The 27708-nt window shown below is 50.9% G+C and overlaps 1 protein-coding gene and 1 non-coding gene across 3 annotated transcripts in view; both read left to right on the top strand.

Moving 5' to 3' along the window:
- PDE10A (phosphodiesterase 10A) overlaps positions 1-27708 on the top strand; it is a 565247-nt gene that overhangs the window by 214571 nt on the left and 322968 nt on the right. For both annotated transcript variants that reach the window (XM_059401406.1, XM_059401405.1), the window contains exon 2: positions 18550-18684. In XM_059401406.1, the coding sequence (XP_059257389.1) occupies positions 18550-18684 (135 nt within the window). The remainder of the gene's footprint in view (positions 1-18549; positions 18685-27708) is intronic.
- On the top strand, positions 13242-13345 carry LOC132018874 (U6 spliceosomal RNA). Its single transcript, XR_009404648.1, has one exon. It is a non-coding gene; the product is annotated as a U6 spliceosomal RNA (small nuclear RNA).

Raw genomic sequence — 27708 nt, 5'->3', positions numbered from 1 at the left:
CCTAGCTGTACCCGTAACTGTGTGTGCTGCTATTGACAAAAGGGCATCGCTCTTCTTCCTCCAAGATTGTCATTATATATGACATTCCATATATGAAAAATTATTTTTTCATATGAAAATAATTTTTCATATATGGAATGTTCCTGACTTCTGAGAAAGCTGGGTGCAAGAGGGGGAGGTGGTGGGGTACAGTAAGGAAGGAGAAAGTGGCATTAAAATTCCTGAGGCAGGAGAACAGTTTAATTTTCTCCTGTCAAACAACCGGTGTTTTAATAATCCCAGCCTTTTAAAGTCTCAGACTTTTAAGTTTCTTTACATCTTTGACATGATTTCTCTTTGCAATTCCTCCCACTCCCTCGGAGAATAATGGTGCACTAATGCTCTATTCTTCTGAGCTTCTTATTCAGAGAACTCCAAGCACTTTACAGACACTGCCATTTATCCTGACAACACCTTTGCACACTGTGGAAGCTAGTTCGTTAGGAGAAAAGTCTGTTTAGTGGAAAATGAGGACCAGTGAGCCCAAAGCAACCATGCTGAAAACAGGATATGAGATTATACCAGGAAGGGGTGCACACGAGTGCAACCAGGAAAATCAGAAGAGACGCTCCCCTTCATCCCAGCCCAAGGAAGCTGTTTGTAACCTAGAAGGATATAAAACAAAATAAATCACCATATGGATGTTCCTCAAGGAGGAGATTTCACGTGATAGCTTCCCGCTTGATTCTGTTTTGTATCTCAGGTGTGGACGGGGCCTGGCTGGGGAGGCTGTCCGCAGGACAAGGGCAGGGCTCACGAGGGTCAGGGTGGAGGGAAAGACACCAGAGCATCTGAAGCCCTGAGCGACCGGCCGTGTGTTGGGCATGTGAGGGCTGGGAGCATGCAGGTTCTGGAACAATGCAGCCTTTGCAGGCAATGGGAACCTTTGGAACTTGGAGCAGGTGGTAGTTAATCGACCAGACCAGGACCTGGCATCCCGGACACTGTCAGTGGGAACCAAGGACCTAAGAGCCCAGGTACCAGCAGACTCCTTGGAGAGCCGTCAAGGGGCCCCTGAGGGGCTCAGCCAGTCGAGTGTCTGACTCTCAATTTCAGCTCAGGTCCTAATCTCAGGGTCGGGAGATCAAGCCCTGGGTCTGGCTCTGTGGTGGGTGCAGAGTCTGTTGAGATTCTCTCTCTCCCCCTACCTCTGCCCCTCCTCACACTCTCAACCCTTATGCGTGCTCTCCCGTAAAAGGGGGGGGGGGGTTTGTCAAAATATGAAAGACGGCCAGATTGTCATTTCGGGTTGGCTCCGACTGTGAAGGACCGGTACAGTCGAGCATGGTGGGGACGCATGAAGCAGCAGAGGCGCGGGAGTTCTCGCCAGAGAGCCGCGGCGGGTCGTTTCAGCAGAGTAACCTGCACCTCCACGTCCCCGGAAACCCGCCGCAAACAAGAGCACGGGAGGAGTTACTCCATCCAAAGTGGAAGGGTTTGTACTCTGGGGTGCTTCCTGCGCGCGGGCACTGGGGTTTCGTGGTGGGAGAACCCGATGTTCCGAGCCAGAACCCCACCCAGGCACGGTCATTTTGTGAGTTTCACATAAAGAGATCTCAAAGCCACGGTCACGTCTTCAGTCGCGGTTTTGCCAAAAACACAGAAATGTCCCTCCTGGCTATTACTACCCTGACTTCTGATGCCGGGTAGAAACTTCCTATAAAACACTGAGTTTTCTGTGTTCTCTCCCTTTCCGTGAAGAACGGACACCGTGTCTTCTTGAGCACATCCTGTGTAGCAGCCGCGCTGCTCGCGTGCATGTCTGCCCTCGCCGCGTGGCTCCTCCGTGGTGCATGGGGAACCCGAGGCACAGGAAGGTTGGGGAAGTCGCCCACGACCACACACCATGATCGGGGCAGAGCCAGGGTTCAAGCTGGAAGTTCTGCGCAGAGAGTGGGCTCTTCGGGGCTCCGCAGTATTTCCTGGATCAATAAAGCTTAACAGACTCCGAAGAACAACCACGGGACACTCAGTATGGATCCTGCGAGACAGGCTTCGTGGTCAGCCGTTACTGGCTTCAGGTGACCGCTGGGTTTCCTTTTCATCAGGTTATACAGTGAGGGCGACGGGGTCATTTTCCCGCCCACAGTTACTGATGCCAACCCCGGGCGACCTTCTCTGCAAATCCCCCGCCGGCCGCACTTGCCTTCGCAAGTCGCTGTCACACACTCTCGCCTCGGGAGCTGGATTCCTGGTGCCACTGCCTCAGAAACGCACCTGCCGCCTTCCTTCCCTGTGCGCCTCTGTTCACTCGTCTCAAGATTTCCTGCCTGTTTTGTTTTGTTTTGTTTTTTTGCCCATCTTGATTTCTGGGTGGACTTGCTTTTTTTTTTTTTTTGTCATCTCATTATTGGAATGCATCTTGTAGTAATTTTTTTTTTCAAGAAATACGTACAGGTGGCACGTTGATTGAAAACATGCATACGTATATGACTTTCATATATTTACCTATTTATAAAGCTAATATATATTAGTCATGCACAGAGAGAGAGAGAGATTGAGACTAGTTGCCTTCAAAAGACAGTTTGGCTGCATAGATCATTCTTCTAATACAACAGAAATGTGCCCCCATCTTCTGGCGTGTGGTTTTACCCAGAACTCTGAAGCTAGGCTCGTTTGCCCTTTAAAGTAAGCTGGGCATTTTTTTTTCCTTTCTTCTTTTTTTGTCTAATAGGTTCACAGCAGGTATGGTTATTTGAGAAGACAAAAGAGGGTTCCAACCTTTATAATTGTTTTAAAAGACTCACCTTTTCTTTTTGAAGATTTTATTTATTTATTCAAGAGCAAGAGAGCACGAGCAGGGGGAGAGGCAGAGGAAGAGGGAGAAGCAGGCTTCGATCCCCGGACTCTGGGATCATGACCTGAGCTGAAGGCAGATGCTTAACTGACTGAGCCACCCAGGCACCCCAAGGCTCACCTTTTTAAAGCAGTCACTACTAATATCACTACTATAGGCCTTGCTGAGATATGATTTTAAAACCTCTCAGTTAACGGTTTGTTAATCCTGTGGTCCACAGGGACTTTGGATCCATGCAGTTAGGCCCCCGACCACCTGGGTGAGCGCCCAAGTAACTGTTACTTCCGCCCACCAGGTGGTCGTTTATTATTTTATTATCTTCATGTATCTTTAAATGTCTTCTGAGTTGATCCTTTTTCAGGATAGATTTCCAACTCTCCATATCGGAGATTACATCAAGTAATTCATCCAAATATTCTGATGTTTTTCTTTTCTCATGTCTTTAAGTTAAGAGAATAAAATCAGGATGAAAATATCTCTGGTATATTTTGGGGATTTTCCATCTGAAGAAGGCTGATAATTGAATTTCACTGAAACTGAATTGTTATTGCTTTAAATAGATCCATTTTTTCCTAATCTCTCCCTAATCAGCTTCATCCCAAATGACAATTCTTTCTTTTACATGAACCGTCTATAACTCTTACATAATATAAATTAGCTAATAAAGAAAGCAGAGTCTGAAAACACGAAGGACTCGGGCTCACTCATGGCCTAGAGATGGTTCTCTTTGGCACAAGAAGGGGTTTAAATTTCCTATGAGGACGTCAGTGGTTGTGGATGTGGCGCCTAGTCCACCTGACGCCAAGACCGCCACCCCTGCCGTGTCATTCGGGCTCCTTCATGACCTCATGTATCCCACCTACATGGGGGTGGCTTTCAATGGTATCACTGCAATGTCCCAACCCTTCAGTGCTCCCAGACGTGATCCCAGTACCGTCTCGGGGGGTGGAGGGGGCAGGTTGTGCATGGTGAAAACCGGCGTGTTGGAACAGCAAACAGATCCTGTGTCTTCGAACCATCCCATTTCTCAAAATGTGCATTATTTCTGGCAAGCTCCAAGGAGAAGCAGAAAAGCCGATCTGTGTTTTGGACCAGGGCCAAGCCCCCACATGTCGCTCCCGGAGGGAGGGGTGGCTGCAGTCTTAGGAAATGACCTACCTCGGTGTCCCCCTCTCCCACGCCGCCAAGACCTGCGCGTTTCTGGTTTCGCACTGGAAGCTGCTGGGAGGGTGCAGAGACGAGCAGACAACCGGGGGAGAGTGCAGGTTCGGTTCTGGCGGGGACGCACCCGGAGAAGCCCCAGCGGCTGGGCAGGCCTTCCGAGGCTCTGCCAGGGGGCACACGTCCTGCGAGCGCCGGGCGTCAGGAGAAACCTCGGGCACGCGGAATGCCTGCAGTCCGCCCCGCATCCTCACTGTCGCACAGAGTGGACGCGTGTTGGGCGGGGGGACGTGTCCCTTGCACTGTTGGATTCTTGACTAGTTGACTGCTAAAGACCAAGACTGAGTTGTCTGTCACAGAAAAAACCTTAAAAGCCCTTTCTCTTCTTCGTTTTTGCAGACTCACAAAGCAGCTTTGAATTTGGGTCTTTTCGGCAGCATAAAATGAAAAGCAGCCGGACCAAAAAAAAGAAAAAAAAATAAATAAAAAAGTCTTCATTTTTCTCTAGAAACATGATTCTTCAAACTATGTTTCATGATCTAAACAAACATAGTAGAACTTTTCTTGGCAGTGAATCCAGTGCCTGGACAAGAAAGCATATGATTTATTCATTTCTTTTATAATTTTTGATCTTCTGACCACCTTCCTCCTAACGCTTCTGCAATTTCCATAGACATTTTGGATTCTTGAATGTAGCACCGTGGACTCAGCCTGAGGAGGACAGGCAGGGAGCTGGCCCACTCATGGGGCACTCCTGTGGTCGCCTGTCCATTTGGGGTCAGCTTCCTGCCACCCCAGACCCTGAATCCTTGTAGGGACAGGTTGGAAGAGAAAATAAGCAGCTAGAATTGTCTCTTAAAGAAAAAAAGACAATCCCTGGGCTCCTGGAAAGGTCCGTGGCCTTCCTCGCATGGGTTCCACGTGAGTCACTAGGTGGTGGTTTGGTTTCTCTGACGAGCCCTGCACGCTGACTTCTACTGAAGGCCTCTGAGTAAGTCACGACACAAGATTTGGCAAAATTTGGCTACGCCTGCCCTGTGTGAGCCTGAGAAGGAAAGTCGCATCAGTTCCCAAGAACTGCCCTCTGTGTTAGTCACCGAGCTCGTGCAGCCTGGGCTCTGTGTGAAGTCAGCCTCGGCTCCTCCGTGGTGGGGTCCGGCGTGAAGTCATCGCAGCTGGGAAAATGCCCCCGTCGAGGGCAGGGCACAGCCCGGATTCTGTCTGCCCCAAGGTCGGGGGTCCAGGAGGGGAAGCGGTGGTGGGAAGGACAGAAATGCCTCCAGACGTTCCCTCCCTGTGGACCACCCGTCCACACAACGATGCATTATTCCATTCTCCCAGACAGGCCCATCCGCCCTTGGGGTTATTTTTGTTTTGTTTTGTTGGTGTGGAACACATTTGGGCTTCTCTGTAATCTCCAGTTGGATCACAAGTGAAGTGGAGAATTTCTTCCCCAAAGGGAAATGTCAGCTTGTTTGCCCTTAGTCGGCAGCTCTTGTAAAATACTGCACCGTAAGCTGCGCTCGGTAGGACTTGCTGTGCTCCTCTACACCCAGCGGGTGGGGGTCTGACCAGAGGACCCCCACCGCCCCGCTCCTGCAAAGCAGCCAGCAACGTTACTGGCCCAGATCTCGGTCTAAGTTGGACGCCCCGGCTGTTGGCAGCCCTCCTCCCGCGCTCTCCCCCCTCGGAGTCCGGCCCCGTTCGTCCCTTGGAGGATTTGCTGACATGCTTGGATCACGTCATCTGAGTAGTCCTTGGTTTTGCTCACTTACAAGACCCGCTAAGCTTATTACTAATACAACATTTTGAAGATTTCTAGGTGTGGAGGATAATTCTTGTCCCCAGGATAAAAATGTTCATTTTTCCTGACATGATAGTGTTTTACAGTTCCTTCACACGTTTCTCCACTTGTTTCTGTGATTGCTTCAGAGAACAGGGAATGGCTGCAGGCCCTGTGTTCTTTGTCCCTCTCTTCCTGCAAGAGCTGGGGTGTCACAGAGTGCGACCGTTCTGCTGAGATGAGTGGTCCCTGCTCTTAGAAACCCCGGAAATCTCTCCGATAAACGGTCGGGCTCCTTGGCGCTCCTCACGCTCCTGGCACGTGCTCGGCGATGGGCATGTCGCAGACTCCTCTGTATGCAGCCCAGGAGACACAGAGCCGTGTTTCTAAGACCACATTCCGTCAGCAGTGAGTGGACGCGTCTGAAGAAGGTGGATCGTCTGGTCTGACTCGCTCCTGCAGCATGTGTCCGGGGGACCCAGGGGGACGGAGGCGTGTGTGTGCGGGGAGGCCTCGGGTCACACGGCAGCAAGAACGGAGAAGTGGAAAGTGAAAATGGTTGATTTTTCTAGTGAGTCCAAAAAGCAATGACCACTTTACAAAGAATGAGAGCCGAGAAACAGCCACGTGCTTCCAGGAACACTAACTGGTCCTCACATCGGACCACGCAAGTCTCACGAATTCGGAAAATTACTTGTCACGAGGAAATTCTCCTTCATGAACAGCCCCCCACGGCTTGGCCCTTTGCATCCCTGGGGAGTGAACCCACATCTGCTTTGGTGGGAAAGACGGCCCGATGCAGCGCGCGCGCTGGCGCCCCAACAGCCCCAACAGCCCCAACAGCCCACCGCCCTGTGCCCGAGACAGGAGCGCGAGTCAGCTTCATGGGCGGGAACTCAAGCAAACTTCTGGGAATCACCCCTATAAACGCACCTTAAAAGAACAAAGGGGACGGGCTGGGCGTGATAAAAGCGGCGTTGACATTGCACTTGGCGTGTGCCAAGGCTGGGACTCCGCCGGTCTCCCAGGGACATCAGAGAGGAGCCCCTCTCATTTCGGACTGGCCACGGCAGACGGCAAGCCCGAACCTTCGCTGCTCTTCTGCCGCGTCTCGCTGTCTGCTGCGACTCCCCCACGGTGGGGCCGGTGGTCGCAGGGGTGGTCACGGTTGTGCATCTCCTGTCCCCTCGCCTTCCCCTGCCCCCTTTCCTGTGGGTGACGCGCCATCTCAGGAACGGCCTTGAGGAGAACAGGAACGACGCTAGGACGTCATGTTGCAGAGGTGAATTCGGGGCTCCCGGGAGATGACACGAGGTGATCTTTATTGCGTTATTGTAATCTTGCGATTTTAAATCAAGTTCCCAGTTTTGCCTCGTGAGTCTACGGCAGCTTCCCATACGCTCCTCCTCTTCCCAGCGGGAAGGTCCCTTCCTCGGGGCTTACTGACGAGCACTCACCAGCGCTTTCATCTCGATGTTGATGGGTGCCGTGCTTGGACTTGAAGCCTGCGGCGCGTGCTGGGAAGCACGAACCGCTCTCCTTCCGGCATCGCTTACATAATTCATGGCATGCAGTCCTCGGGGGGAAAAAGTTCTTTTTTCTTTTCTTTCTTTCTTTCTTTTTTTTTTTTTCAGCATCTCACAGAGAGATTTTATTATTTGAATAAAATTCATAGACTGACCTCCAAGGGAAAATAAAGAATAATCAAATCTTTATTTTATTCCTTGGTTGTTCCCACACCCTCGAAATTGGCTTCAGAATGTTTAAGGAGCCAATTGGAGGGAGCTGATCCGAAACAGCATTTATGTTGTAAACAAAGCCTAAAACGAGATAGTTAAGATTCATGTCCTACCTTACTTCTTGGGAAGGGGTGAAGGGTTATTCATCTCTCCAGTGTTTCTAAAGTATGGAATTAAATTACAGGGCTGTTAGCAACTTCAGCAAAATATGCTCTCCACTGAGCCCCACGGGGCTTCGGAGGGGGAGGGAGAGGAGCTGGCATCCCGCGACTGCGTTCTGCCCTGGCCTGTGGCGCAGGGTCAGGTCCCTGCCCTGGGTACGAGCAAGTGCACGTTCAAGTGAAAAATGACAACGAAACCTCCCTATTTTTGTGGGCGTGGTCACATGTTAAATTTGAAGGACTCAGAGCTCTCTGTACACCAGGTAGCAAGCACCTCCGTGTCTCCTGAGAAAACCAGTGAGGAGGCAGGCAAGGGCAGAAGTGGGCCCAGGAGACACGGCACGTAACCGGGGGTTCTCTGGAGGAGACCCCAGAATTGCAACTGAGACCCAGGCCAGAGCCCCACGGCCTCGGCGGGGCGCTCACCTCCTCTGAACCGGGGCTGGCTGCCTGGGACCCAGACCCTGGCTCTCGCCGTTGGCTTAGACGTGGTTAACTGTGTGCTGCTCTCATGCTCCGGCTGCACTGGGGGCGACTGGAGGTCTGGGGGCGAGGTCTAATCATTCGCTTTATTCTCTAGAGGAGAGGGCGTGTTCTCTAATCAGCCTGTGTTCACACTTGCGTTATATTGAATCAAGAGGAATTATGTTGAATTCAAACAAAAATGCAGTTCAAAGTCAGCTTCCAAATGCAAGAAAAAAATGTATTTATTTGTTTTGGAACAAGTTCCATGCAGGGATTCACAAGATCAAGAGACCGTGTGTGGGGACCCACAAAGATGTGGCCTGCTGTTGGAGCTGAGTTCTCGAGGGGCTCAGGAGAAAAGGAGTAGAAATATAGTAGGCTTCACAAGGGTCTTCCCTTGCCTGGTATTGTTCTGGGATGAATATGAGTTGGTAAGAACACCAGTGTCATAGTTAGGAGCAAACAGGGCAGCATTAGATTAGAGGGAGCACCTTCTGTTTTCCACTAATAATGGCGAATGAAGCAAAGGAAACCCATTGTGTTTGCTTCATATGGCAGCACTGGACATGCCTAAAAAATGGCATGTCCTAAAAAATAATGTCAGGATGAGACTAATCAGGTGAAATTATCTGACATCCTGTAAAGAATTCTGAACCATTTGAAAAATTTGGAAAAAATGTATCTAATTAACATTTACAAATTTGTGGTTTAGTGCCCATCGAAGAAATTACTTTGGAACCCTTAGGTCTAGAAAATAGTGAAAATTCACAAAATGTATCATTTCAGCCCCAAGGATTTATAATGAGCTGAGGTAAGGCTGTAGGAAGCAGTTCTCTGAGGACATTTTCAGCAGCTTTGGAAGTTTAATTAGAAATTTAGTTTCCCTTCATTTACCTATTGGCTTCTTTTGTATAGGCTGTCTTCACTTTATACCATTTAAAACATTATAATCAATGAGTTAATTAAAAAGAAGAGAGCACAACAACGCAGGACGGGGGATGTGTGCAAACCAGTAGGTCTGTGCTTGCCGGACGCAAAGGCACAGAGAGCTCTCTCTGATGTGAATGATTGTCACAGGGTAAGTCAGGGAATATCCTTGTTTTGTTTACTTTTCCTACAAAGGAACTGTTTACCAGAAAAAGCTTCTGGATTCCATTGCTTTTTAATTCATTGTGGAGCACTGATGGAATCTGGAAGCACTTATGATGTCAGAGTCTGTAAGTGGCACTTAGAGGGCGGACAGGAAGTCTGGGTGACAATGGGCTCTCTCTCCTGGTGCTTGGGCAGTTCAAGCCCAGCATTCTTCTGAGGAAGCTCTCCTGGGTCTTCATTCATACCCCAAGTGTCATTTACCCTGAAGCGAATAAAGAGTGTTTTCAAGTTAAGAAGTAATGATTGGATTGGGGATGAAATCATTCCTCACCAAACACCCAAATCAAATTTTTTTTTTGAAATGTTCTTTCTTGGCTCAATGTTGAGGGGAAGTGATGAAAGGCACAAAGTCAGAAACACTGGAAGCTGGTCTCGGCCAGAGCGAGAGAGCCCTTCAACCTGGCCCTCCTGGGCCACCCCATGGGGAGCTGGTTCTCATCCCAACCATGCAAGGCAACACACATTTTATCTCTAAATAGCACGATTGGACTTTGAGAGTCCTTCTTTCCATCCGGTGAATCTCTATCCATTTCACTCTTTTTAACCCTCTACTTTGAAAAAAATCGAAGATAATACTGTTTCGTATGACATTCTTAATTTCTGACACTATTTACAGACGACCATACCTATGATCCATGTGGTTCCTTTGCCCTTTTCGAGACAATGCATGAGCACCGTCAGTGACCTCCCCAGACCTGGCACTGAGAACACTACTGCGTAACTGGCCCAGCCAGAGCAGGTGGGGGTGGGACTGTCTTCGATTCTTGAGACTTGACTTGCATTTTACTTGTCCCCAACAATGCCTGACCTCTTACCAGTCACATCCCATCCTTAGTTCAATGAGCTAAAAACCACCCAGAATGCCTGTCCAGGCCTTCCTTCGTGAGGATGACTGTTCAGCGAGGTCAGCCAAATCCCACGTTATTTAAGAGCACTTCTCAGTGTGTTAGGTTGACTGGTGTTAATTTCAGTCCCTGTGTATTGTTTATCGTTGGCATTCACCCAAACAAGAAGTTTGGAAATAACAGGACATTTAGGTTACGAGGCTTGGTTTTAGGAGAATTTCAGGTAGGGGCTTTTTTGGTCCCATTTTTTATGCCATGTTGTTTTTTTTAACACTGTTTTCATAGCCGTGCGTACTCCTTTAGAGCAGGGCTGGTGGGGCTTCCAGTTTGTTTTTGTAAGGTGCCCCTGGTAAGGTGGTAGATGGGGCTGAAATCCTCCCTATTCTGCTCTGTGTTCTGCCCTAAAGGGGCATCTTTTCCAACCATACACATTGGAGATTTAATAACTTAGCAGGAACCCTGAATGTGCACACATTGAAATTCTGAGAAGAGATAAGAGATAAGTGAGAAAATCACCCCCAAACTATATACTATCATTTTTTAAAAAATCAAACAAAACTGAAACACTTAGAACAAAATGCCTTGCTTCCAAGAAACAACCATTTCCAAATCTCTTGTTTCTGCTTGTTAGCAATTTATTTCCCCGTTACTAAATAATATACTGCCATTTCTTGATGATTTCTTTGGTTTATAGACGTCATCCCCCGAGTTCCTGTTACTGAGCTGGGGGCTGATGCTAACAGTCACTGGCTCCCATACACATGCTCTGCACGACCTGCCAGGTCGGCGTGTTGCCATCACGGTTATTGGGGGAAAACTGTCATTTGTGTTATTTGGTCCTGAGCCAAATAGGGTATCTGGATTCCATTTTTTTCCCCTCTTGTACAATTTTTATTTTCCCTGAAATTAACATTAGCTTTGTTTTGTCATGTGCTTATACCTTAGTTGTACCTTCGTTTTCTGGCTGTTCTTACATTTTTGCACCAGATCGGTCACAGAGCTGACAGCACAGTTTCCAAATGTATTCACAATGTGTTTGAAAGCAGTCTTTCAGCTCTGCCCATGTCTTGTCCATCTGAGTGCCCTGTCCCACTATGCCCAGCTCCGCTCTTCCTGGACGGGCTGCACCTGTTGTGGGCTTGATGTCCTGGGTCCTGTCACTGTCCTTCTGGGATGTCCCTTCACAGCCCCACTGTCTCATGCTTCACTTTTCCCTCGTTTATTCCTTCATTTCAGCAGATCACACCCTAGTAGCTTCCTGACAAAGGGCACCTGGGAGGTCCATGTCTTGAGATCGCATATGTCTAAAAATGTATTTGTTCCTCCCTCCAAAATATTTGCAATGAGTACAGAATTCCAGGTTGAAAATCATTTTTCATCTGAATTTTGGACACTATGGTCTGCTATCTTCTAGTGTCTGATGAAGCTCTCTTCTAATCTCTGCTTTGTTTGTGGCCTCTTTTCTTCTCTGGGAACTCTGGGGCTCTTTTCTGGATCTCGCTGATAACACATTTCACAGTAATGTGCCAAGGTCTCTTTAAATTTGTTGTCTCAGACATGGTGTGTACCTCAGCATGCAGACTTATAATATGTTTCAGTTCTGGGTTATTTTTCTGTATTATTTCTTTGATAATTTCTTATCCTCAGATAAGAAATTTTTTATTCTGTGCTAAATTAATCCTTGTATTTTCTTATCTCTTCTCTCCTGTTGATGTATTTGTATTTTTGTTCTACTTTTGGGAGATTTTGTTTTCAATTTTATTATACGAAGTCCTCATTGACCTTTGTAGTTTTTAATATTTTATTTTAATTCCCATAAACTCTATACTGTTCTCCAGTTGTTCCTTTTATAGCATTCTTTTTACCATGAATACAAAATCTTTTCTCCTCTTTCTGAGACTACTACAATGTTAAGAACATTTTCCCTTCCTGTATGGTCTCTAGCCCAGGTTCTTTTTTTAAATTTTTTAAAAGTATTTATTTATTTACTTATTTGAGAGGGAAGAGAGAGCACAGAGGAGAGGGAGAGGGAGATGCAGACTCCCCGCTGAGCAGGGAGCCTGATACGGGGCTCCATCCCAGCACCGTGTGGTCATGACCTGAGTTAAAGGCAGATGCTTAACTGACTGAGCCACCCAGATGTCCCTGTCCCAGGTTCTTTTAACTCTATTATTTTAGCCTGCTTTCCATGTTGGAAGCCTTCCTCCAGTATATTCATACACTGGTTGCCACCCTTTCTCATTTAAGTGTGAGAGATGAGAAAGCAAGTTGGAAGCTGGGGAAGGCCTTGGAAAGTTCTCTGGGCGGGAATTGTTGCTGGCTGAACTTGATAGAGTGTGATTGCAGGAGGAGATTCCCTCCCACACCTCAAATGTCAGTACCTGTAGGTCTTTTCTTTGGTAGAGTTCAGTCTCTCCAGGGTAGAGACCTCCTATTTCTTGTCAGAGGCAGGGGTGGGGCAGGCTGTATGCCTAGAAGCAGGTGCTCTGGGAGCAGGACGGGAGGAAGGGGTGGGAGCACTGTTAGGGACACCTCGAAATCTGATCTGCGGATTCTCATGCTGTTTCCATTAGTGCAGCCTCATCTCTCCGCAGTGTGTCTAAGCCCAGAGGCTCCCTGGCTTCGTTTCTCCAAAGAATGAACACTTTGTTTCTTCTGGGGGTGGGAGAAGGTATCTGGGCATCTAGAATCTCCATGTGCAGGTTTTCAAACCGATCCCCCCTGTTTTAAATCTATATCCAAACCCTTCAAAATACGTCCACATCACAGCATCCATCTGCAGATGGTGAAAAATTCACAAGAGGACCTAAAAATCTTGCTGGGCTCCCACTGGCTTGGCACCGAGAGTGGGAGAGACATTGGCCCCCGCGGAGAGAGCTGTGTGAGAGTCGGGGTTGGAACCGTAAGGAAAGCTTCACGGGGCACACAGGCAGCAGACAAGTGCCTAAGTTGTAACCGCTAGCACATCTGGTAGATCCAGGACAAGGAGATGAGTGCCCCAGTTAGGAGCTGAGAACAGTCGTTATAAATGTAGCGTGAACAGTTTTATTTTCATATGCTTATGGCAATATGTTTTTTTTCCAAAGAATGTGTTTTAGCACTTGCTTTGGCAGGATGTGTACTAAAATCGCAACTATACAGAGGAGATGAGCATGTCCCCGTGCAGGAATAACAAGTAAATCCATGCTATGTTTCAACATTTTAAAAGAATTAACCAAAGTTGACCAAAAGCCTAAATGTAAGAGCTAAAACTATAAAGCTCCTAGGAGAAAATGTCAGAGGAAAGCTTTATGACCTGTATCTGCTGAGAATTTTTTGGACATAACACCTAACTCACAGGCAACAAAAGAACGAAGAGATACACTGGCCTTCAACAAAATGAAAAATGTGTATGCATCAAAGGACACAATTAGCAGAGTGAAAAGGGAACTCGTGGAATGGGAGAGAATATTTGCCAATCGTGTTCAACGAGCACGTAAAAAGAGGCCCAACAATCACGAAGTGTTTGGGAAGAGCAAAGCAAAACCACACTGAGGTACCACGCCACACCCATTGGGATGGTTATCATTTTTTTAAGAAGAAGAAATAAATAACCAGTGTTGATGAGCTATGGAAAAATCAGAATGCCGTGCATTGCTGGTGGGGATGTAGAGTGATGTAGCAGTTGCAGAAGACCGTGTGGAAGCTTCCCAAAAACTTAAACATGGGATTTGGGATTACCATCCACCCAGCAATTCCACTTTGGAACAGACGTCCAAAAGATGTGACGCGGAAGCTGGAAGAGGCCGTCGCACATGCGTTTTCACAGCTGTGTTAATCGCCATAGCCAAAGGTGGGAGCAACCCAAGGGTCCACCAACAGATGGATAAACAAGTTGGGGTCTCTCCGTACAAAGGCATCCTACTCAGACTCGCAAAGGAAGGAGAGTCTGGTCTCTGCCCTAACATGGATGCACCCTGGACATTTTGTTCGTGAAAGAAGCCAGTCACAGAAGGACAATGGAGTAAAGCGTGATTCCATTTATTTGAAATTCCTGCAGTGGGCAAACCCGTAGAAGCGGGAGGTAGAACAGTGGCGTCCACAGGCCGGGGAGAGGACATCCGGGGGGTCAGGGTTTCACGGCCACAGTTCACACACGGTTCAGTGTGAGAAGATGGAAAGCGTTTTGGAGATGAACGGCGATGATGTCTGCACAATGAGGCCAATGTGCTGAACACCACAGAAACAAACCCTTTAAGATGGTTGAAATGGCAAATGTTATGTTTTGCATGCTTGGCACAATTTTTTTAAAAAAATCAAGTGAAGCGTAGTCATGAAAAGGACTTTGGTTCACAGATACTCATTCCACTCAGACACTCCCAAGCATCTTGAGCACGTCCTCTCTCTCGTTCTTCTTCAGGACAGAATCCTCTTGTCTTCACCTGGCTCTCTGTTTTTCCAAAATGCAAAGGAAAGTCACTGTCCCATCCTTCCCGGGGGCTTACCACTCTGACTCCCTCCAGCACTCCCTCCCACCGTGGTCAGGCTCCGAGTCCTGGGTGGTCTTGTCCGTGAATGTGAGTCCACCATCCACTCCTGCTCCCGGGATCGGAACCTCTTGTGCGTGCTCTGGACCGGGCCACCGTCTAGGCTCCTCTGCTCTGCGTCTGTCCCCCTGCGAGTGTCGCCGTGTCCCATCCACTCCTCTTAGACGGGCTGGCCCCTCCTCACAGCTGTTTGCACGGGTCCCCAGCCTGCTGCCTCCAAGCCCACTATCTTGATCTCGGGCCTGACGGTCTGAAACATGCTTGTAGCAAACCATAGCTTTGCCGCCGTCTTCCTTGTACAAGGTCAGGTGCTCACTCCACCTCAGAACCCAGGTCCCTGGGTCTCCGGGGGGCTTGTGCCGCATCCTGAAGCTTCCTCGCAGCCTTGCCGTGCAATACCAAGAGCAGATTCAGAGAATTAAAGAAAAGGAAGGAGCTGCTATAGAGAGGAGTCCCTACCGGGAATTTCACAAACCCAATCAGTTGTAAGTAATCCGTGGATTTCTCAGTTGTGGCCCCAAGCCTTCCAAAGAATCCCTGAGTCTTGGTGTGTATAGAACTCCAGCGGGGATGCAGGGCTCTCGTCGGGACTGCCTGAGTCTGGTGAGAGAATGGCTCCATGGTCTCTCTGTGAGGCTTCTGTTCCCATTGTTTGTCCTCAGCGTGTGATGCCGCTGCGTGGTCCAGGCTCTGGGCGGGGAGGACTCCCGCCGTAAAGGAGCCTGCATTTAATGTCACGTTCAGTCCCAGCCTCCGGGACAGAAGGTGGGGGAGCTTCCTGCTCTGGTCGAATGGGATGCGGCTCAGGGAGAAAGCTCCGTGCCATGGTAACTTGTGGAGCTCTGCTGGGAGACATGGAAGGTGGGGAGATTCCGGTGGAGCCCCCCAGCTTCCCAGACACAGTGCCTGGCCGGGGAGAGGAAGGCGGCTCCCCACGGCTGAGAAGGGCTGCATCATCCTCACGTTCTGCCGGGCCGGTTTATTGGCTGTCTTTTTCCCTGGGCCTTGATTCATCTGGCTCGTCTCCCGTGCCACCCAGCCCCTCACACACTGAGAGAGGCTTAGCCTGTGTTATGTGGGGCATGTGCGCGCACCTGTGCGTGCGGCTGTGTGTGCGTGTGCACGGGTGTGTGCACCTGTGCGTGCAGCTGTGTGTGTGCACGGGTGTGTGCACCTGTGTGTGCATGTGCACGGGTGTGCACGTGTGCACGGGTGTGTGCGTGTGCACGGGTGTGTGCGTCCTCTCTCCAGTGCTCCTCCCACCCCTGCTTCTCCCTTTCACACTTACCTACAACTGTCCTACAGGTTCCTTCTCCTTCAGGGAAACTCGGCCCTTTCAGTGTCCCAAAACACAGCATTCCTGGAATTTGCTGAATGGCTGATTTGGGGGAAATCTAGATCGAATTTAGATGATGCACCTCGGACACCCAGGCAGCCCCTGTTGTCTGATTCTGAGAGCAGGGGCAGAGTGTGGTTCCAGGATGAATGTTTTTAATCTTATTTGAAACTTTTAAATCCTGATTTCCATCTGTATAAAAACACTGTTGCTTATCTCACAACCTTTAGTAATCCGTATGCCTCCAAACCTGGCCGCTTCTGCGCACACGTAAGGGCCCAGTCCCAGAAACCCCACGAGGGCGGGCGGCTCCGAGTACCATGGCTCACTGAGGTGCCACCTGGCTCCGACCGTCCACTCCCACTCCCTGCCTGAGCTGCCAGTCCCCTCCCCGAGGAGCCACGGCTCTCCTCCAGCCGCCCTGCTTGGAACTCTCCATTCTGGGTCCATCTGCAGGACGGGAAGAACAGCCTGTCTTGGACCTTTTTCTTGCCAAGTTGCTCCCTGGGGGAGTTACTGGGGCCCCGAGCAGAACCTCTTGTGTTCATACACACACAACACACAACACACACACACATTCTTTTGTGCCCCGGGGATGAGATGGGTTCACAAACAGCCACGGCTTTGTTCACGGAAGGATAACTGTCCCTGGCTCCAGATGCGGGCCTGCGTCCCGCCGGTCTCAGAGACGCCCATTTCATTCATGGGAGAGTTAATGGGTTTCTCTCAAGGAATTCAATTTGTTTCCCCTGGTCTGACAACAGACCCGTCAATGCCTGAACCCCCAAACCCGGCCACTATTCAGGCTCGTGGGCCCGAGGACGGAGGTATCGCTGCCCCCCAGCTTCCCCAGATTTCACGGCGAGCCACACCTCCCACCGACCTTTAACTCACTCTCTCTGCAGCGTTCGTGGTGGATTTTCCATCACTATCTACTCCTCTTGTTTAAGGAAGATACCCGGGCTCTGTGTTTTAGCCTCAGATGCTGTCAGAGCCTCCTGCAGTCCGAAAGGAGGGCAGGGGATGGGGCCCCCAGGAGCGGCGAGCCCGGGACTGTCTTCATGCCCAGGGCTCCCCCGCGGTGGCCGGGCCGGGCTGACGGGTGGCGCTGCAGCCGGCAGGCCCCGGCAGATTGGGTAGCCTGGGGAGGAAGTCGTCGGGTCCCTCCACCTAGAGCCTTCTTGACTGGGTCGTGAGGGGCCCGAGAAGCAGGGTCCGTGCCGGCTGCGGAGAGGTCGGAGGCGGAGGCACAGACACGAGGTAGCCAACTCCTTTGGCTCTTGTATTTGTGTTTTTGCTTCCGCACAACCGTGATTATTCCAAATGTGCTGGCGACGGTTTCGCGGTGTGTACGTACGTCGAATCTGCCTGGGCGCGAGCCGCCGCCGGGTCGGTTGTACTTCGGTCAAGCTGTCTGGGAATATTGCGTAATGGTGAGGGACTTGTCAATCCAAGATATTGATTACATATCAGAAGTCATCCTCCCACAACCCGTCCAGAGGACTTACCGTCCACTGTCAGGTGACGGGTCCCAGACACCTGGGACCTCGTCTGTCTTCTGCTAGTCGTGCGTGGAAGGTGCGGACAGTGACAGAGGCCCACAGACACAAGCTCAGGGCTGCACTCCCACAAGCACACGTGGGAGCCCCGTCCTCCCCCCGCCTCTCTGTCCTGCTGTGTGTGGCCCAGGGACGACCGGACTGAACACTGAAGAGCCCCAGTGTCGGCCTTGGTTCCTGTCTCCTTTGTTTCGGTGACCTTTGTCTTCCAACCGGACCCTTCAGCCACCCTCTGCTCCGTCCCGCACCCCTGCCAGCGCTCCTGTGCGCCTCCCCTCCGCTCCGTCCCGCACCCCTGCCAGCGCTCCTGTGCACCTGCCCCTCCGCTCCGTCCCGCACCCCTGCCAGTGCTCCTGTGCGCCTGCCCCTCCGCTCCGTCCCGCACCCCTGCCAGTGCTCCTGTGCGCCTCCCCTGCTCCTCAGCCCTTGGTGTCCAGGGGTCGCCAGCCTCATCACCCTCCTTAACGAGAGCAAACCTCCTTGACCTTTGGGAAAAGGGGCGGGCTAGGCCCCACGGCTCCCCCACACTCATTTCTGAAGTAAACCTCTGTCATCCCTGAGGATCTGTTTCCCTCCTGGTCAGCGCTATCAAAGCCCAGCAGGCTCCAGATCCTCCCTCAGGGAACGAGCTCGCTCTTGATTTATGGTAAATACCTGGGAAGGTCCTCATGGAGTTGAGCATCCTGCGAATTCACACCCTGGGCGCCTCGGAGCGGGACGTGTATCGGGAAGGTGTGGTTCCCCGGAATCGGGTGCGAAGGCACTGTTGATCTGCTGCATCATGCTTTCCCCGCCAGGCTGCTCCCCCGAGGGTACGGATCTAGAGCAGTGGTTCTCGAGCCTCGTGCGTCACGACGGCATTCGTCCCATCAGGCCCGTCTCACACACGCCCCATCTGTTGCTGGAGGCTTCCAGGTGGAGCCCTGCTCCTGATCATAGTGTAAGGAGTCGTCGACATTAACATCCTGTCCTGTTGTCCCTTCCAGCCAGCTGCTGTCCCTTCACACTGAGAGGTGGGAGCAGAGGACCGGCCTTGCTGACTCTGAGAAGCAGCGCGGACTCCTGGGAGCAGATGAGCGATGAGCCAGCGGAAGGCAGAGGGGAGTCCTGCCACGCAGCAGGTACGCGGGGTCCCCGCTGCGACGCACCAGCCCTCGGGCTCGTCTCACCTTCCTCTGTACCCTCATCCTCCCGGGCAGGGGTCTCCTCGACAAAGTGCCCACAAAAAGTGTCCGGGATGGAAAAGATAGGAGGGTTCTCAGTGTAGAATAGTGCTCTGGAATGTAGGCTTACTGAATTTTCCAGAACACCTGCATGGCTTTTCTTTCACTTCTTTTTTCTATTTAGCCTCTTTTATTTTTTGAAGTTGAGTCAGACGTCTTCTTGATTAATACCGCTGCCCAATTAGTACTTTAATATTACGGCGAAAAATAACGCCCCTAATCACTATCAAGCACAGGCATTTTCAACGCAAAAATCATTTACATACATTTATCTGATGGTTTTTATGGCAGAACAAAATATCCAGCAAAGAGTTCCTAATTTACTTGACCTTTTTCGGAAAATGGGACGATTAGAACCTCAGAGGCAAAGTTCCTTCAATACAAAAGCAGAGTTTCTAAAGCAGAGAAGCTGGTAGCTGTGCTGAAAAGAGACGAGTTGGTGTGTTCAGGCGTGTTTGTGACATGGAACTCATAACTTCGTAGCTGCTCGTTTTGTATATTTATAAAACCAAAAGGACTTTGCGTCGGGCCGCGGAGAGCTCCATTTGCTGCAAGTGTGGCTCACGTGGCCGTGGCCGTTCATTCTTCTGTAAATACCCGTAGCCCCTGCCCGACACAAGTTTGATTCTTGGTTCCGGGACTCCATGTGCGCGGGGAACAGACAGTGAGCGAGCTAGAACGGGAGCCCGTGCAGATGGATCCACACTGTGAAGGGTGTGGGAAGAGCGAAGCCGGTGGGGGCCTCTCGGAGACCACACGTGACCTCAGCGGTGACATGTCAGCCTGCATCGCTCTTCCGTGAGGACCAGGAGGAAGAGCTCCTGGGCAGGCCCGGGAAGGGGGAGGCAAGTGTGAGCTGCGAAGGCCAGGCAGCCAACGTGCAGGACAGGGCAGCGTGGGGGAGAGCAGGACGCAGGGGCAGAGCGGAGCAGGGTCAGAAGGTCCTTGGAGGCCACGGGCTTGGGTCCCCACGTGTTAGGGAAGCATGAGAGAATGTGAAGCAGAAGAGTGATATGATCCATTCGTAATTAGGAAGACCCCCGGGTCTCCATGAAGGAAGCTACCGGGAGCAGGTGGGGAGGCGGAGCCTGAATGAAGGTGGACAGGTGGCGTGGGGGCAGCGTGAGCACGGGGAAGTGGCGGGGGATCCCCTTTGGAAGACACCGTTGGCGAGTCTAGCTGGTTGACTGGACAGAAGTACAAGGAGGGAGAGAATGCAGAGTCCCGGTTGACTGATGTGTTTGGATCTGGTTCTCTGTCCCGGGTGCATTTGTCCTGATGGGCAGGACGGGGGAGAGGCGGTGTGCACGTGGGGGACACAGGGACTATGTTTTGGACACACTAAGAGTGAGAAACCAGGCAACTACCCCAGAGCCACGGAGGGGCCAGTGGACTGCGTGGTTGTGGTGCTCGGGGGACACGTGCGGCTGCAGATACTTTGGGATCATAGACGGGTGTGGCATTCGAAATCTGTGTGCTGCTTGAGACCCCCTAGGGAGCACCGCCAGGGGACCCCTGAGAAATGGGCCCGTTCGGGGACTGGGGCGCTGCCAGCATCGGTCCCCTAGGGGGAGGAGGAGGCTGGGGAGGCGGATGCTGGGTTAAAATGGCCCAGGAACCAAGAGGTGAAAGTATCTCAAGGAGAAAGCCACCGACTGGCAAACACACAGGAGAACTGGTGGCAGGACGCTGGGGTGAGGATCCCGTGGGGACCAGCGACCTTGACAAGGGCCCTTCAGTGCAGGAGCCGAAGGAGAGCCTGAGAGTTCCCGGGGCAGAAGGGCAGGAGGAACGGAGGCAGAACGTGTCCATGAGCTTCATGGTGCAGAACAAGGGATTGGATGACAGTGGACAGCGCAGATGGGGGTCAGGACGGTCTGTCTGTTTTTGTTTCTGAACCTGGGGCAGGACAGATCGACAGAACCCTACCAGCAGCAAACGGTGACATCTGACAGCCAGGGCAGATTTTCCCCCATCTGTGGGAGGATCAAGAGCAAAATCAGCACCTTCTGTTCAGCCTTGATCAGAGGAAAAGGCAGCTCCTGACTCCTGTCCAGATGCCGTAAGGGGAGAAAGAGCCTAGGAAGATGTGCGCGCACGCACGCACACACTCACACCCCCACACACAGAGTTCAGTTCCTGTGTCAACCTGACTTCCAGTGTGAAACCAATACAAATGTCCTCACATTCCCGGTGGCCACACTTGCTGAGTGGCTCCTGACAGGCCAGCAGAGAAGTGCACGATTTCCACCGCTGCTCCCCATTGTAAGGGAAAGGGTATTTTTAAAGGAAGATTAGCATGGGCAAGGAGGAGATATTTGTGGGAGAAGGGAACAGAGCAGACTGGCAAGAGGTTGGACTAAAATCTGAATGAACTGTAACCCAAACATGGTGAAAGCAAGATCGCGCATTTGAAGAATTAGGAAACATTAAAGCTAGGTCGCCCATGAGCCCGGAAGAGGGGAGCATCATTGACCGCTACTGACCAGGACTTCATGAAAGAAAGAAAGGAAACCCTAAAAATACAGTAAAGGTGGCTCCAAGAAATGCATTTCAGAATTTCATTTGTGATTCAACTCTTTGCAGACCTGAACAGGATTTCCTTGAAACTGGTTGTTTGGTAATTTACAAGGGAGCTGTCCACCTGCGACACTTTGAGACATGAATTCTAAGGCTCAGGGAAGGTAGCTTCCTACACCATGGAAGACCTTTGAGTCCCACTTCAGCCCTCGTGGGACCTCAGTGAGCAGGGGTTGGGTGGAGCATCCAGGGACTTAGTTCTTCAGCGAATCCCACTCGGGAGTGGGACCAGGGCAGGGCTAGGGGAGCCGCTGCAGCACCCGGCTCAGGTCCGGGATCCCAAACCTGATGTTAGGTCATGGTTACCATCAGCATCGCATCAGCCACATTCAGGATCCAAGAGGATTCCCTGGACTTCCCCCAGGAATTCCCATAATTTTAAGACTATTGTTTCCACGGGAAAATATTTTCTGAGTTTGAAGCAGCTGGCTTTCGGATCACAACTTTTGTATGCTAGCATCCCTGGGGAGGATGACAGGGTTAACATTTTCCAAAAACTTCAGTAAAATTCTTAATCACCTACTCTGATAGGGAGAGCCCTGAGTTAAGTCTAAGAAGAATGTGTCCTCTTGGAAAAACCCTTGTGAAAAATCTGCTTTTCCTCGAATGAAACCACGTAAAACTGTTATTCACAAGCCTTTTTCTCCCTAAAGTCTAAATGGCAAATGAAGATAGGATCTGAATATCCTTCATACTAGTTCCCAGAGGATCCCATTGTTAGATAATGAGAATTAAGAGCCCTCCAAGATTCCCTTTTTATCCTGGCTGACAGGAGGCTCCTAGCAAAATGTATTCACTTAACTGCAGTTTGAAGTTTGAACAGGGAGGAGTGTCAACCCTGAGGACGAAGAGAACCATTAGGATGGGGCACAGGGTAGCGGGAGTGGGACGGGGACTTTGACTCCAGTTCCAATCCCTGGATCTAGCTGAGTGGGGTCAGAAACTGTACGGTACCAGTTACCTTACGGGACATCAGACTTAAGTACTTGTTAGAACACTAATTCATTGACTCATCATGGCAGTAAGCCCTGTCTAAGAGCCAGAAAGCTCCTGCCTGGGACCCATGGAAAACTCCTTCCTGATACTGAGACGTCTCAAAAGCCAATACGTCATCAGAAGGCTGCTTGGGGAGCGCAGAATGAGGGCGAGCGGAAACAAGTGAAGGGTGTTTCATTCAGACCAAACTAACATCCCTGAGGTCCCCTAGTTGCCCGGCTGGGGACGTTTTGCTGGTGGTAGAAATGCTTCTGCTTCTCCGACTCTACCCCTTCTTCTCTGTGCAGAGTCATGCGCGTTGCTAGAATGTGCTTTTCTGGAACCACTACAGCATGTCAGCCCCTCTCTGATTTTTCCTGCGATGTGTTTCCACCACTGATGTTATTAGCATGGTGTGCCAGGAACACTTCCTTCACCTCCAAGTTCTTGGAGGGGCCTGGCCCTGCCCGCTCTTCCGTCTCTCTTGTCATTACCTGTGTTACCAGAAGCAATCTCAGTGTGAATCCAAATGAATAAAAATCTTCCATCTTTGAATGAAGCCTCCATCCTTCAGCAAAGGACTGCTTTAGTTATTATAGTAACTGTGCAAAGGCAATTGTCATATTTTTAAAGTTAGGGAATCTTTTTAAAAAATAGACTCTATACCTTGCCTTTCATCAAAATTACCTATATCCTAAATGATAACAGCCATCTTATATTTCAGACGAATTACAACCAGAAGCTATAGATGAATCATTTTCCAGCTAAAGGTCCCGTTACTGTTGGTTATATGTGATGTAATACAATTGTGTCATATCAAATTATTTGAACAATCCCTTGAATTCATGGAATTTGTCGTACCACCCCAAAAAGTATTTTTTGAAGACCTGCACGGGATTTGGTGCCATGCTAGTACTATAGGAAACATAACCAAGTCAAAAGCAACATTTCTGGTTTAAAAGGTTTTGCCTTTGAAAGGTCCACAAGAATCCCTGAGTCCTGTCCCCAGGGGCACCATCGTGGGGCTGGGGATGTGCTGGACACTGGGATGCAGGGGGCCACCTGCTGTGAGACGGAGGTTTGCCCTTGACATGTGGCCACAAGGACAGCAGGGTCTGCAGTAGAAAGGGGTGCCCTTTGAAAGGAAAGAATTTAACAGGCACAGACAGAACCGGGTTAACGTAGAGAGCGAGGGAACCGCGGACACACACTACAATCATGTATGTGGCTATGGACTTCCTGCAGCCGGGGCCGGCGTTAACTGGCTGTTTTTCTACAGGGTGTCTGTTCCTCTTCCTTGACCCGAAGTGTGGGATGGTCAAGCTCAGCATTAGGAGAGGTGTTTCCGCGCATCTGCTTGGTTTTGCGTCTCTTTGTGTATTTATTTAACCTCGGACTCTTCTCCTAGAGATTGAAAACAGGGGTATTTCCTGTTCTGTGAAACCTGTTCACAAAACCTAATCCACAGGGTTTTTTTTGCTGTCGATCCAATCCCATTGGTTTCACTTCCCTCCTCAACAGTCACCACGTTGGTGCATTCGCAGGTGGGAGCGGAAGGACAGACGTCCCTGAGGGATCCTAGCTGCGACACACAGCGTCCGGTGTGTAAACTCTGTGCGAACTCTTCTTGGAAAGGAGCCCATTCCAGGAAAAGCAGGATTTCAGGGAAGTTTCCGCCCCATTGTGTCTGCTGCCGGCTTTCCTTGAAGTCACCCCGGCCACACACCCGCTCCCTCCTCGGACTGAGCGATGGTGGGTGTTGGTTCGCTGACAGTGGTCACGGGTGACCCTGGGCTCCTTCTCCCACTCTTTCCCGGTCACCATGTTACTGCCCCATTCTCTGAAGGAGCAAAGCAGGTCCCTCCAGAGCTGTCACCATTGTGTGCGTCTGTTCGTTTGGCAGTGGGCGTTGCTCAAGGACCACAGCCAACAACACCCACAGTGCTGGCTTGAGTCTGTTCCCAAACGTATACGGGATTTCTCTGTGAGGGACAACATCGTGCTGTGCGTGACCGTGCTGCAGCTGAGTTTACTCTCTCCTTGGTGCACGTGTGAGAGTGTGTTTGGGTGTGAGAGAAAATGCTAGAAGCTGTGTGTGCCATGACTTGACGACTCCTGTAACGGATGGCTCCATCTGTTCGGGTGATCTGATCTGGGGACATGAGGAATCACACCCTCACTGCGATGGAACTAGCCGCCAACACTCCTTCTTAGAGAAATTCAAGGGCTTTGAAAACAAGGAGAGATGGGCTGGATGGGCGCCAGTCAGCTTCTCAATTCCCACGCCATCCCGTGGCCATGCGCAAGGGTCAGGCAGAGGGCACCCGAGGGAGTGAGGGGCGGCTGCCGGACGGAGAGATGGTCAGGCGGCGCAGAACGGGGAAATGGGTGTTCCCATGGAAGGTCAAATCACATTTTATTGCTTTTGGCCTAAGCCCGAGATTTACAGAGCAAAGAGCAAGGTACAGCATGATCTTGGAGTAACAGCAAATTGGACGGTTGCGGGCGTTCAAACGTGTAATATTTCGTATCTGTGGTCCCAAAAGAGCATCACATCAGCGTCTGTGTTGCTGTAACTTCTTTTGCCCCGCCTGCCGGGCCTGGTGTGCCCGCAGGAAGCGAGGACAACAGCTCCATCAGCCCCACATTCCAGCCGCAGAGCCCCGCGTGGGGTGTAAGACAGGACGACCGTAGCCCACACTGCGAACCCACGCTGGGCCCCTCGGGGAGCGGCTACAGTTTGTCTGATCAGAAGGAATGATCTGCAGGGTCACAAACAACCCGCCAGCCCGGTCCTTCCGGCCAACACAACCTTCCCCTCTCCAAAGGGAGCCGGTGTTTTGTGCGTCAGTGAAGGAAGCCCTTGACTTCTCAAAGACTCCCTCGGATTTGTCTGGAGTATTTCAGGTCACGTGGCCACGCTGAAGAGCTGTGGGCTTCCTGGCATTTAGGGGCTACCGAAGATTTCTGCAGGGGGTTCTCGTCAATCTGTTTATTTTCAGGGTCTGACCTTTCCTGGGGCAAGTCCCGGGCCGGGGTTTCAGATCCCGTGGAGTGAGGCTATCCGAGTCCCCGCGTTCACGGGTTTCTAGCACAGATCAGAGAAAGAGGGAGCACATTATGGTAGCGAGCTGGGAGCAGGGCTCCTTCCTCGGATGACGGATGACGTGGAGGCTGCAGCTCCCCCGAGGGGGAGGCCCGCTGCCGGCTCCGGTTTCCCGGTGCATGACTGACGGCTGCCTTTGTCTTGTTTCGCGTTTCACTGCTTTTCACTGCTTTGAATCTTGCAGTGCCTGTCGGCTCAGCACATTCACCAGCGCGCCTCACGCCGTCACTCTCCCACGGCAATCAGTGGATCCGAACACGTCCCTGTCTGGGCACTCACGTAGATTTCTGAAATGTTCCTGCACAGGTCCCCCTTCTGTGCCGGGTTTGTGGTGTATGTGTGTCCCCTAGAAGGGCAGCGTCGTTCCACAGACGCGTGTGGCTGCTGGCCGTCCAGGTCATGGAGGGATGCTGCCAGCCCACGTGCTGGAGATTAGAATCAGTCCCTTAGGGTCCTCTGGGAGGTCCTTATTCAGGCAAAAAGCCCATTGACGTCAGCACCCAGGGAACGTGCTCTGGCTTCATTGTAAGTGAAACGTGGTCACTGTCACAGGGAAAGGGGTGAAGGGCATAGTGTCCGTGGAAAACCGCCTTTGAAAATGTACCTGTTTTCTGCTTTGCATGGTTTTGCTTTGCCCTTAGTTGCACAGGGACCTTACTCCAAAGCGGACTCTGCCTCGGGGCACATTCTGAATTCACCCAACCTTGACCCTGGCCCTGAGTAGCTCCACCCATCAGGGGCTCAAGTACTGTTTGCCCGTGATAGAAGGTATACCTTACTCCTGACACAGCTGATGGGGCCCACTCTGCCTCTCAGCCGTACCCTCCAGCCCTCCCCCATGCACTGACGCTGAGAGACCCAGGGTCACACTGCCCAAACGTCCCCCCACGGCTCGTGATGACCTTCAGCTTGCGGAATCTCTCTTCCATAGTCTCTCCGGCAGTCATTCTCCAAGACCCACCTCCAGTCCATGAAGTCTTCCCAAAGCCCACTCCATACACACACGCACACGTACATGTGCACACACATGTGTACATGCACACACAGGAACCCACCTGCACACACACAGTCAAGGGGACACACATGCAGGAAGAGTAGATCATTCTCCTCTCCAGAATGCGACTTTTGGGAGGGCAGAGATGATCTTATGGACTTCTGTATATAACCAAGCACAGTGTCAGAACATGTTAGAAATTCAACAAAGCAGGTTTTGGAGCATCAGAGAAAACTGCGCCATCCAAGCTTGGATCGGTACAGAACTGCCCACTGTCCAGCATTCCCAGAAGTCTCCGGAAAACATGCAAAGGCTAGCGACAGGGACTCATTGTGTTGTTGGCTTTTTGGTTCCGCACACCATGAGAGAAGAAGGAGAAACACCTGCAGAAAGCTCGGGGCCACTCAGACGGCGGTGGCTTCCCTGTATCCCTAGGCGTTCACTCCGAGACTTCTGAAGTCAGCACCTTCGTTTGAACAAAATACCACTCGTTCTGTCTGCCTGGAACAGAGCGATGCTTTAGAATGACCTGTTCATTCCACACGTGCAGGACATTGCACTGGGCAACTCTAACCTCTGAGGCACAAGAGAATTCAGTTCTAGAAATGGGACCTCTGTCCCTGTTCTCCTGGCTAGAATACTGACAGAATGCCAGTGTCACACAAAACAAGTCGAAGAGCTACGGTTTCCCAGCCTGGGCTGCCGACCGCTTTGCCTCACTAAACGCTTCAAACCTGTCACTTTCACTCACTGGCGTCCAGTTACAAAACCATCAGCAGGATGACCTCACCCTCTAAGGGAAAGACTCAGATAAATACTAAACAGTAACTTTTCCTCAGAGGTCCTTCGAGGGGGACAAGGACACTAGTAAGTTGAATGATTTAAATGTTATTTTGAGAGCAAAGATGAGCCAGTGACAACATACTTCCTCCGATGGCACACTTGCTAAGTGCACGTGGAAGGTGGGATTTCATTCTGGGCACGACTGGACTCCAAGCATCATCCTTCTAAAACTTGCTATAAAACTGCATAGGATGGGGGAGAGCGTGCCTGGGGGCTCAGTTGGTTGGGCATCCCGCTCTGGATTTTGGCTTCGATTGTGATCCTGGGGTCATGAGATGGAGCCCTGGGTCAGGCTCCACCTAGGGCTTCACATCCGTGGCAGAGCCTGCTTGAGAGTCTCTCTCTCCCTCTCTCTTCGTCCCTCCCCCATTGTGCACACGTGTGTCCCTGCTCTCTCTCTCTCTCCAAATAAATAAATAAAATC

Source organism: Mustela nigripes, chromosome 5 (assembly GCF_022355385.1).
Source record: "Mustela nigripes isolate SB6536 chromosome 5, MUSNIG.SB6536, whole genome shotgun sequence".
NCBI classification, from domain to species: Eukaryota; Metazoa; Chordata; class Mammalia; order Carnivora; family Mustelidae; genus Mustela; species Mustela nigripes.
This window is presented reverse-complemented; position numbering and strand designations above follow the sequence as displayed.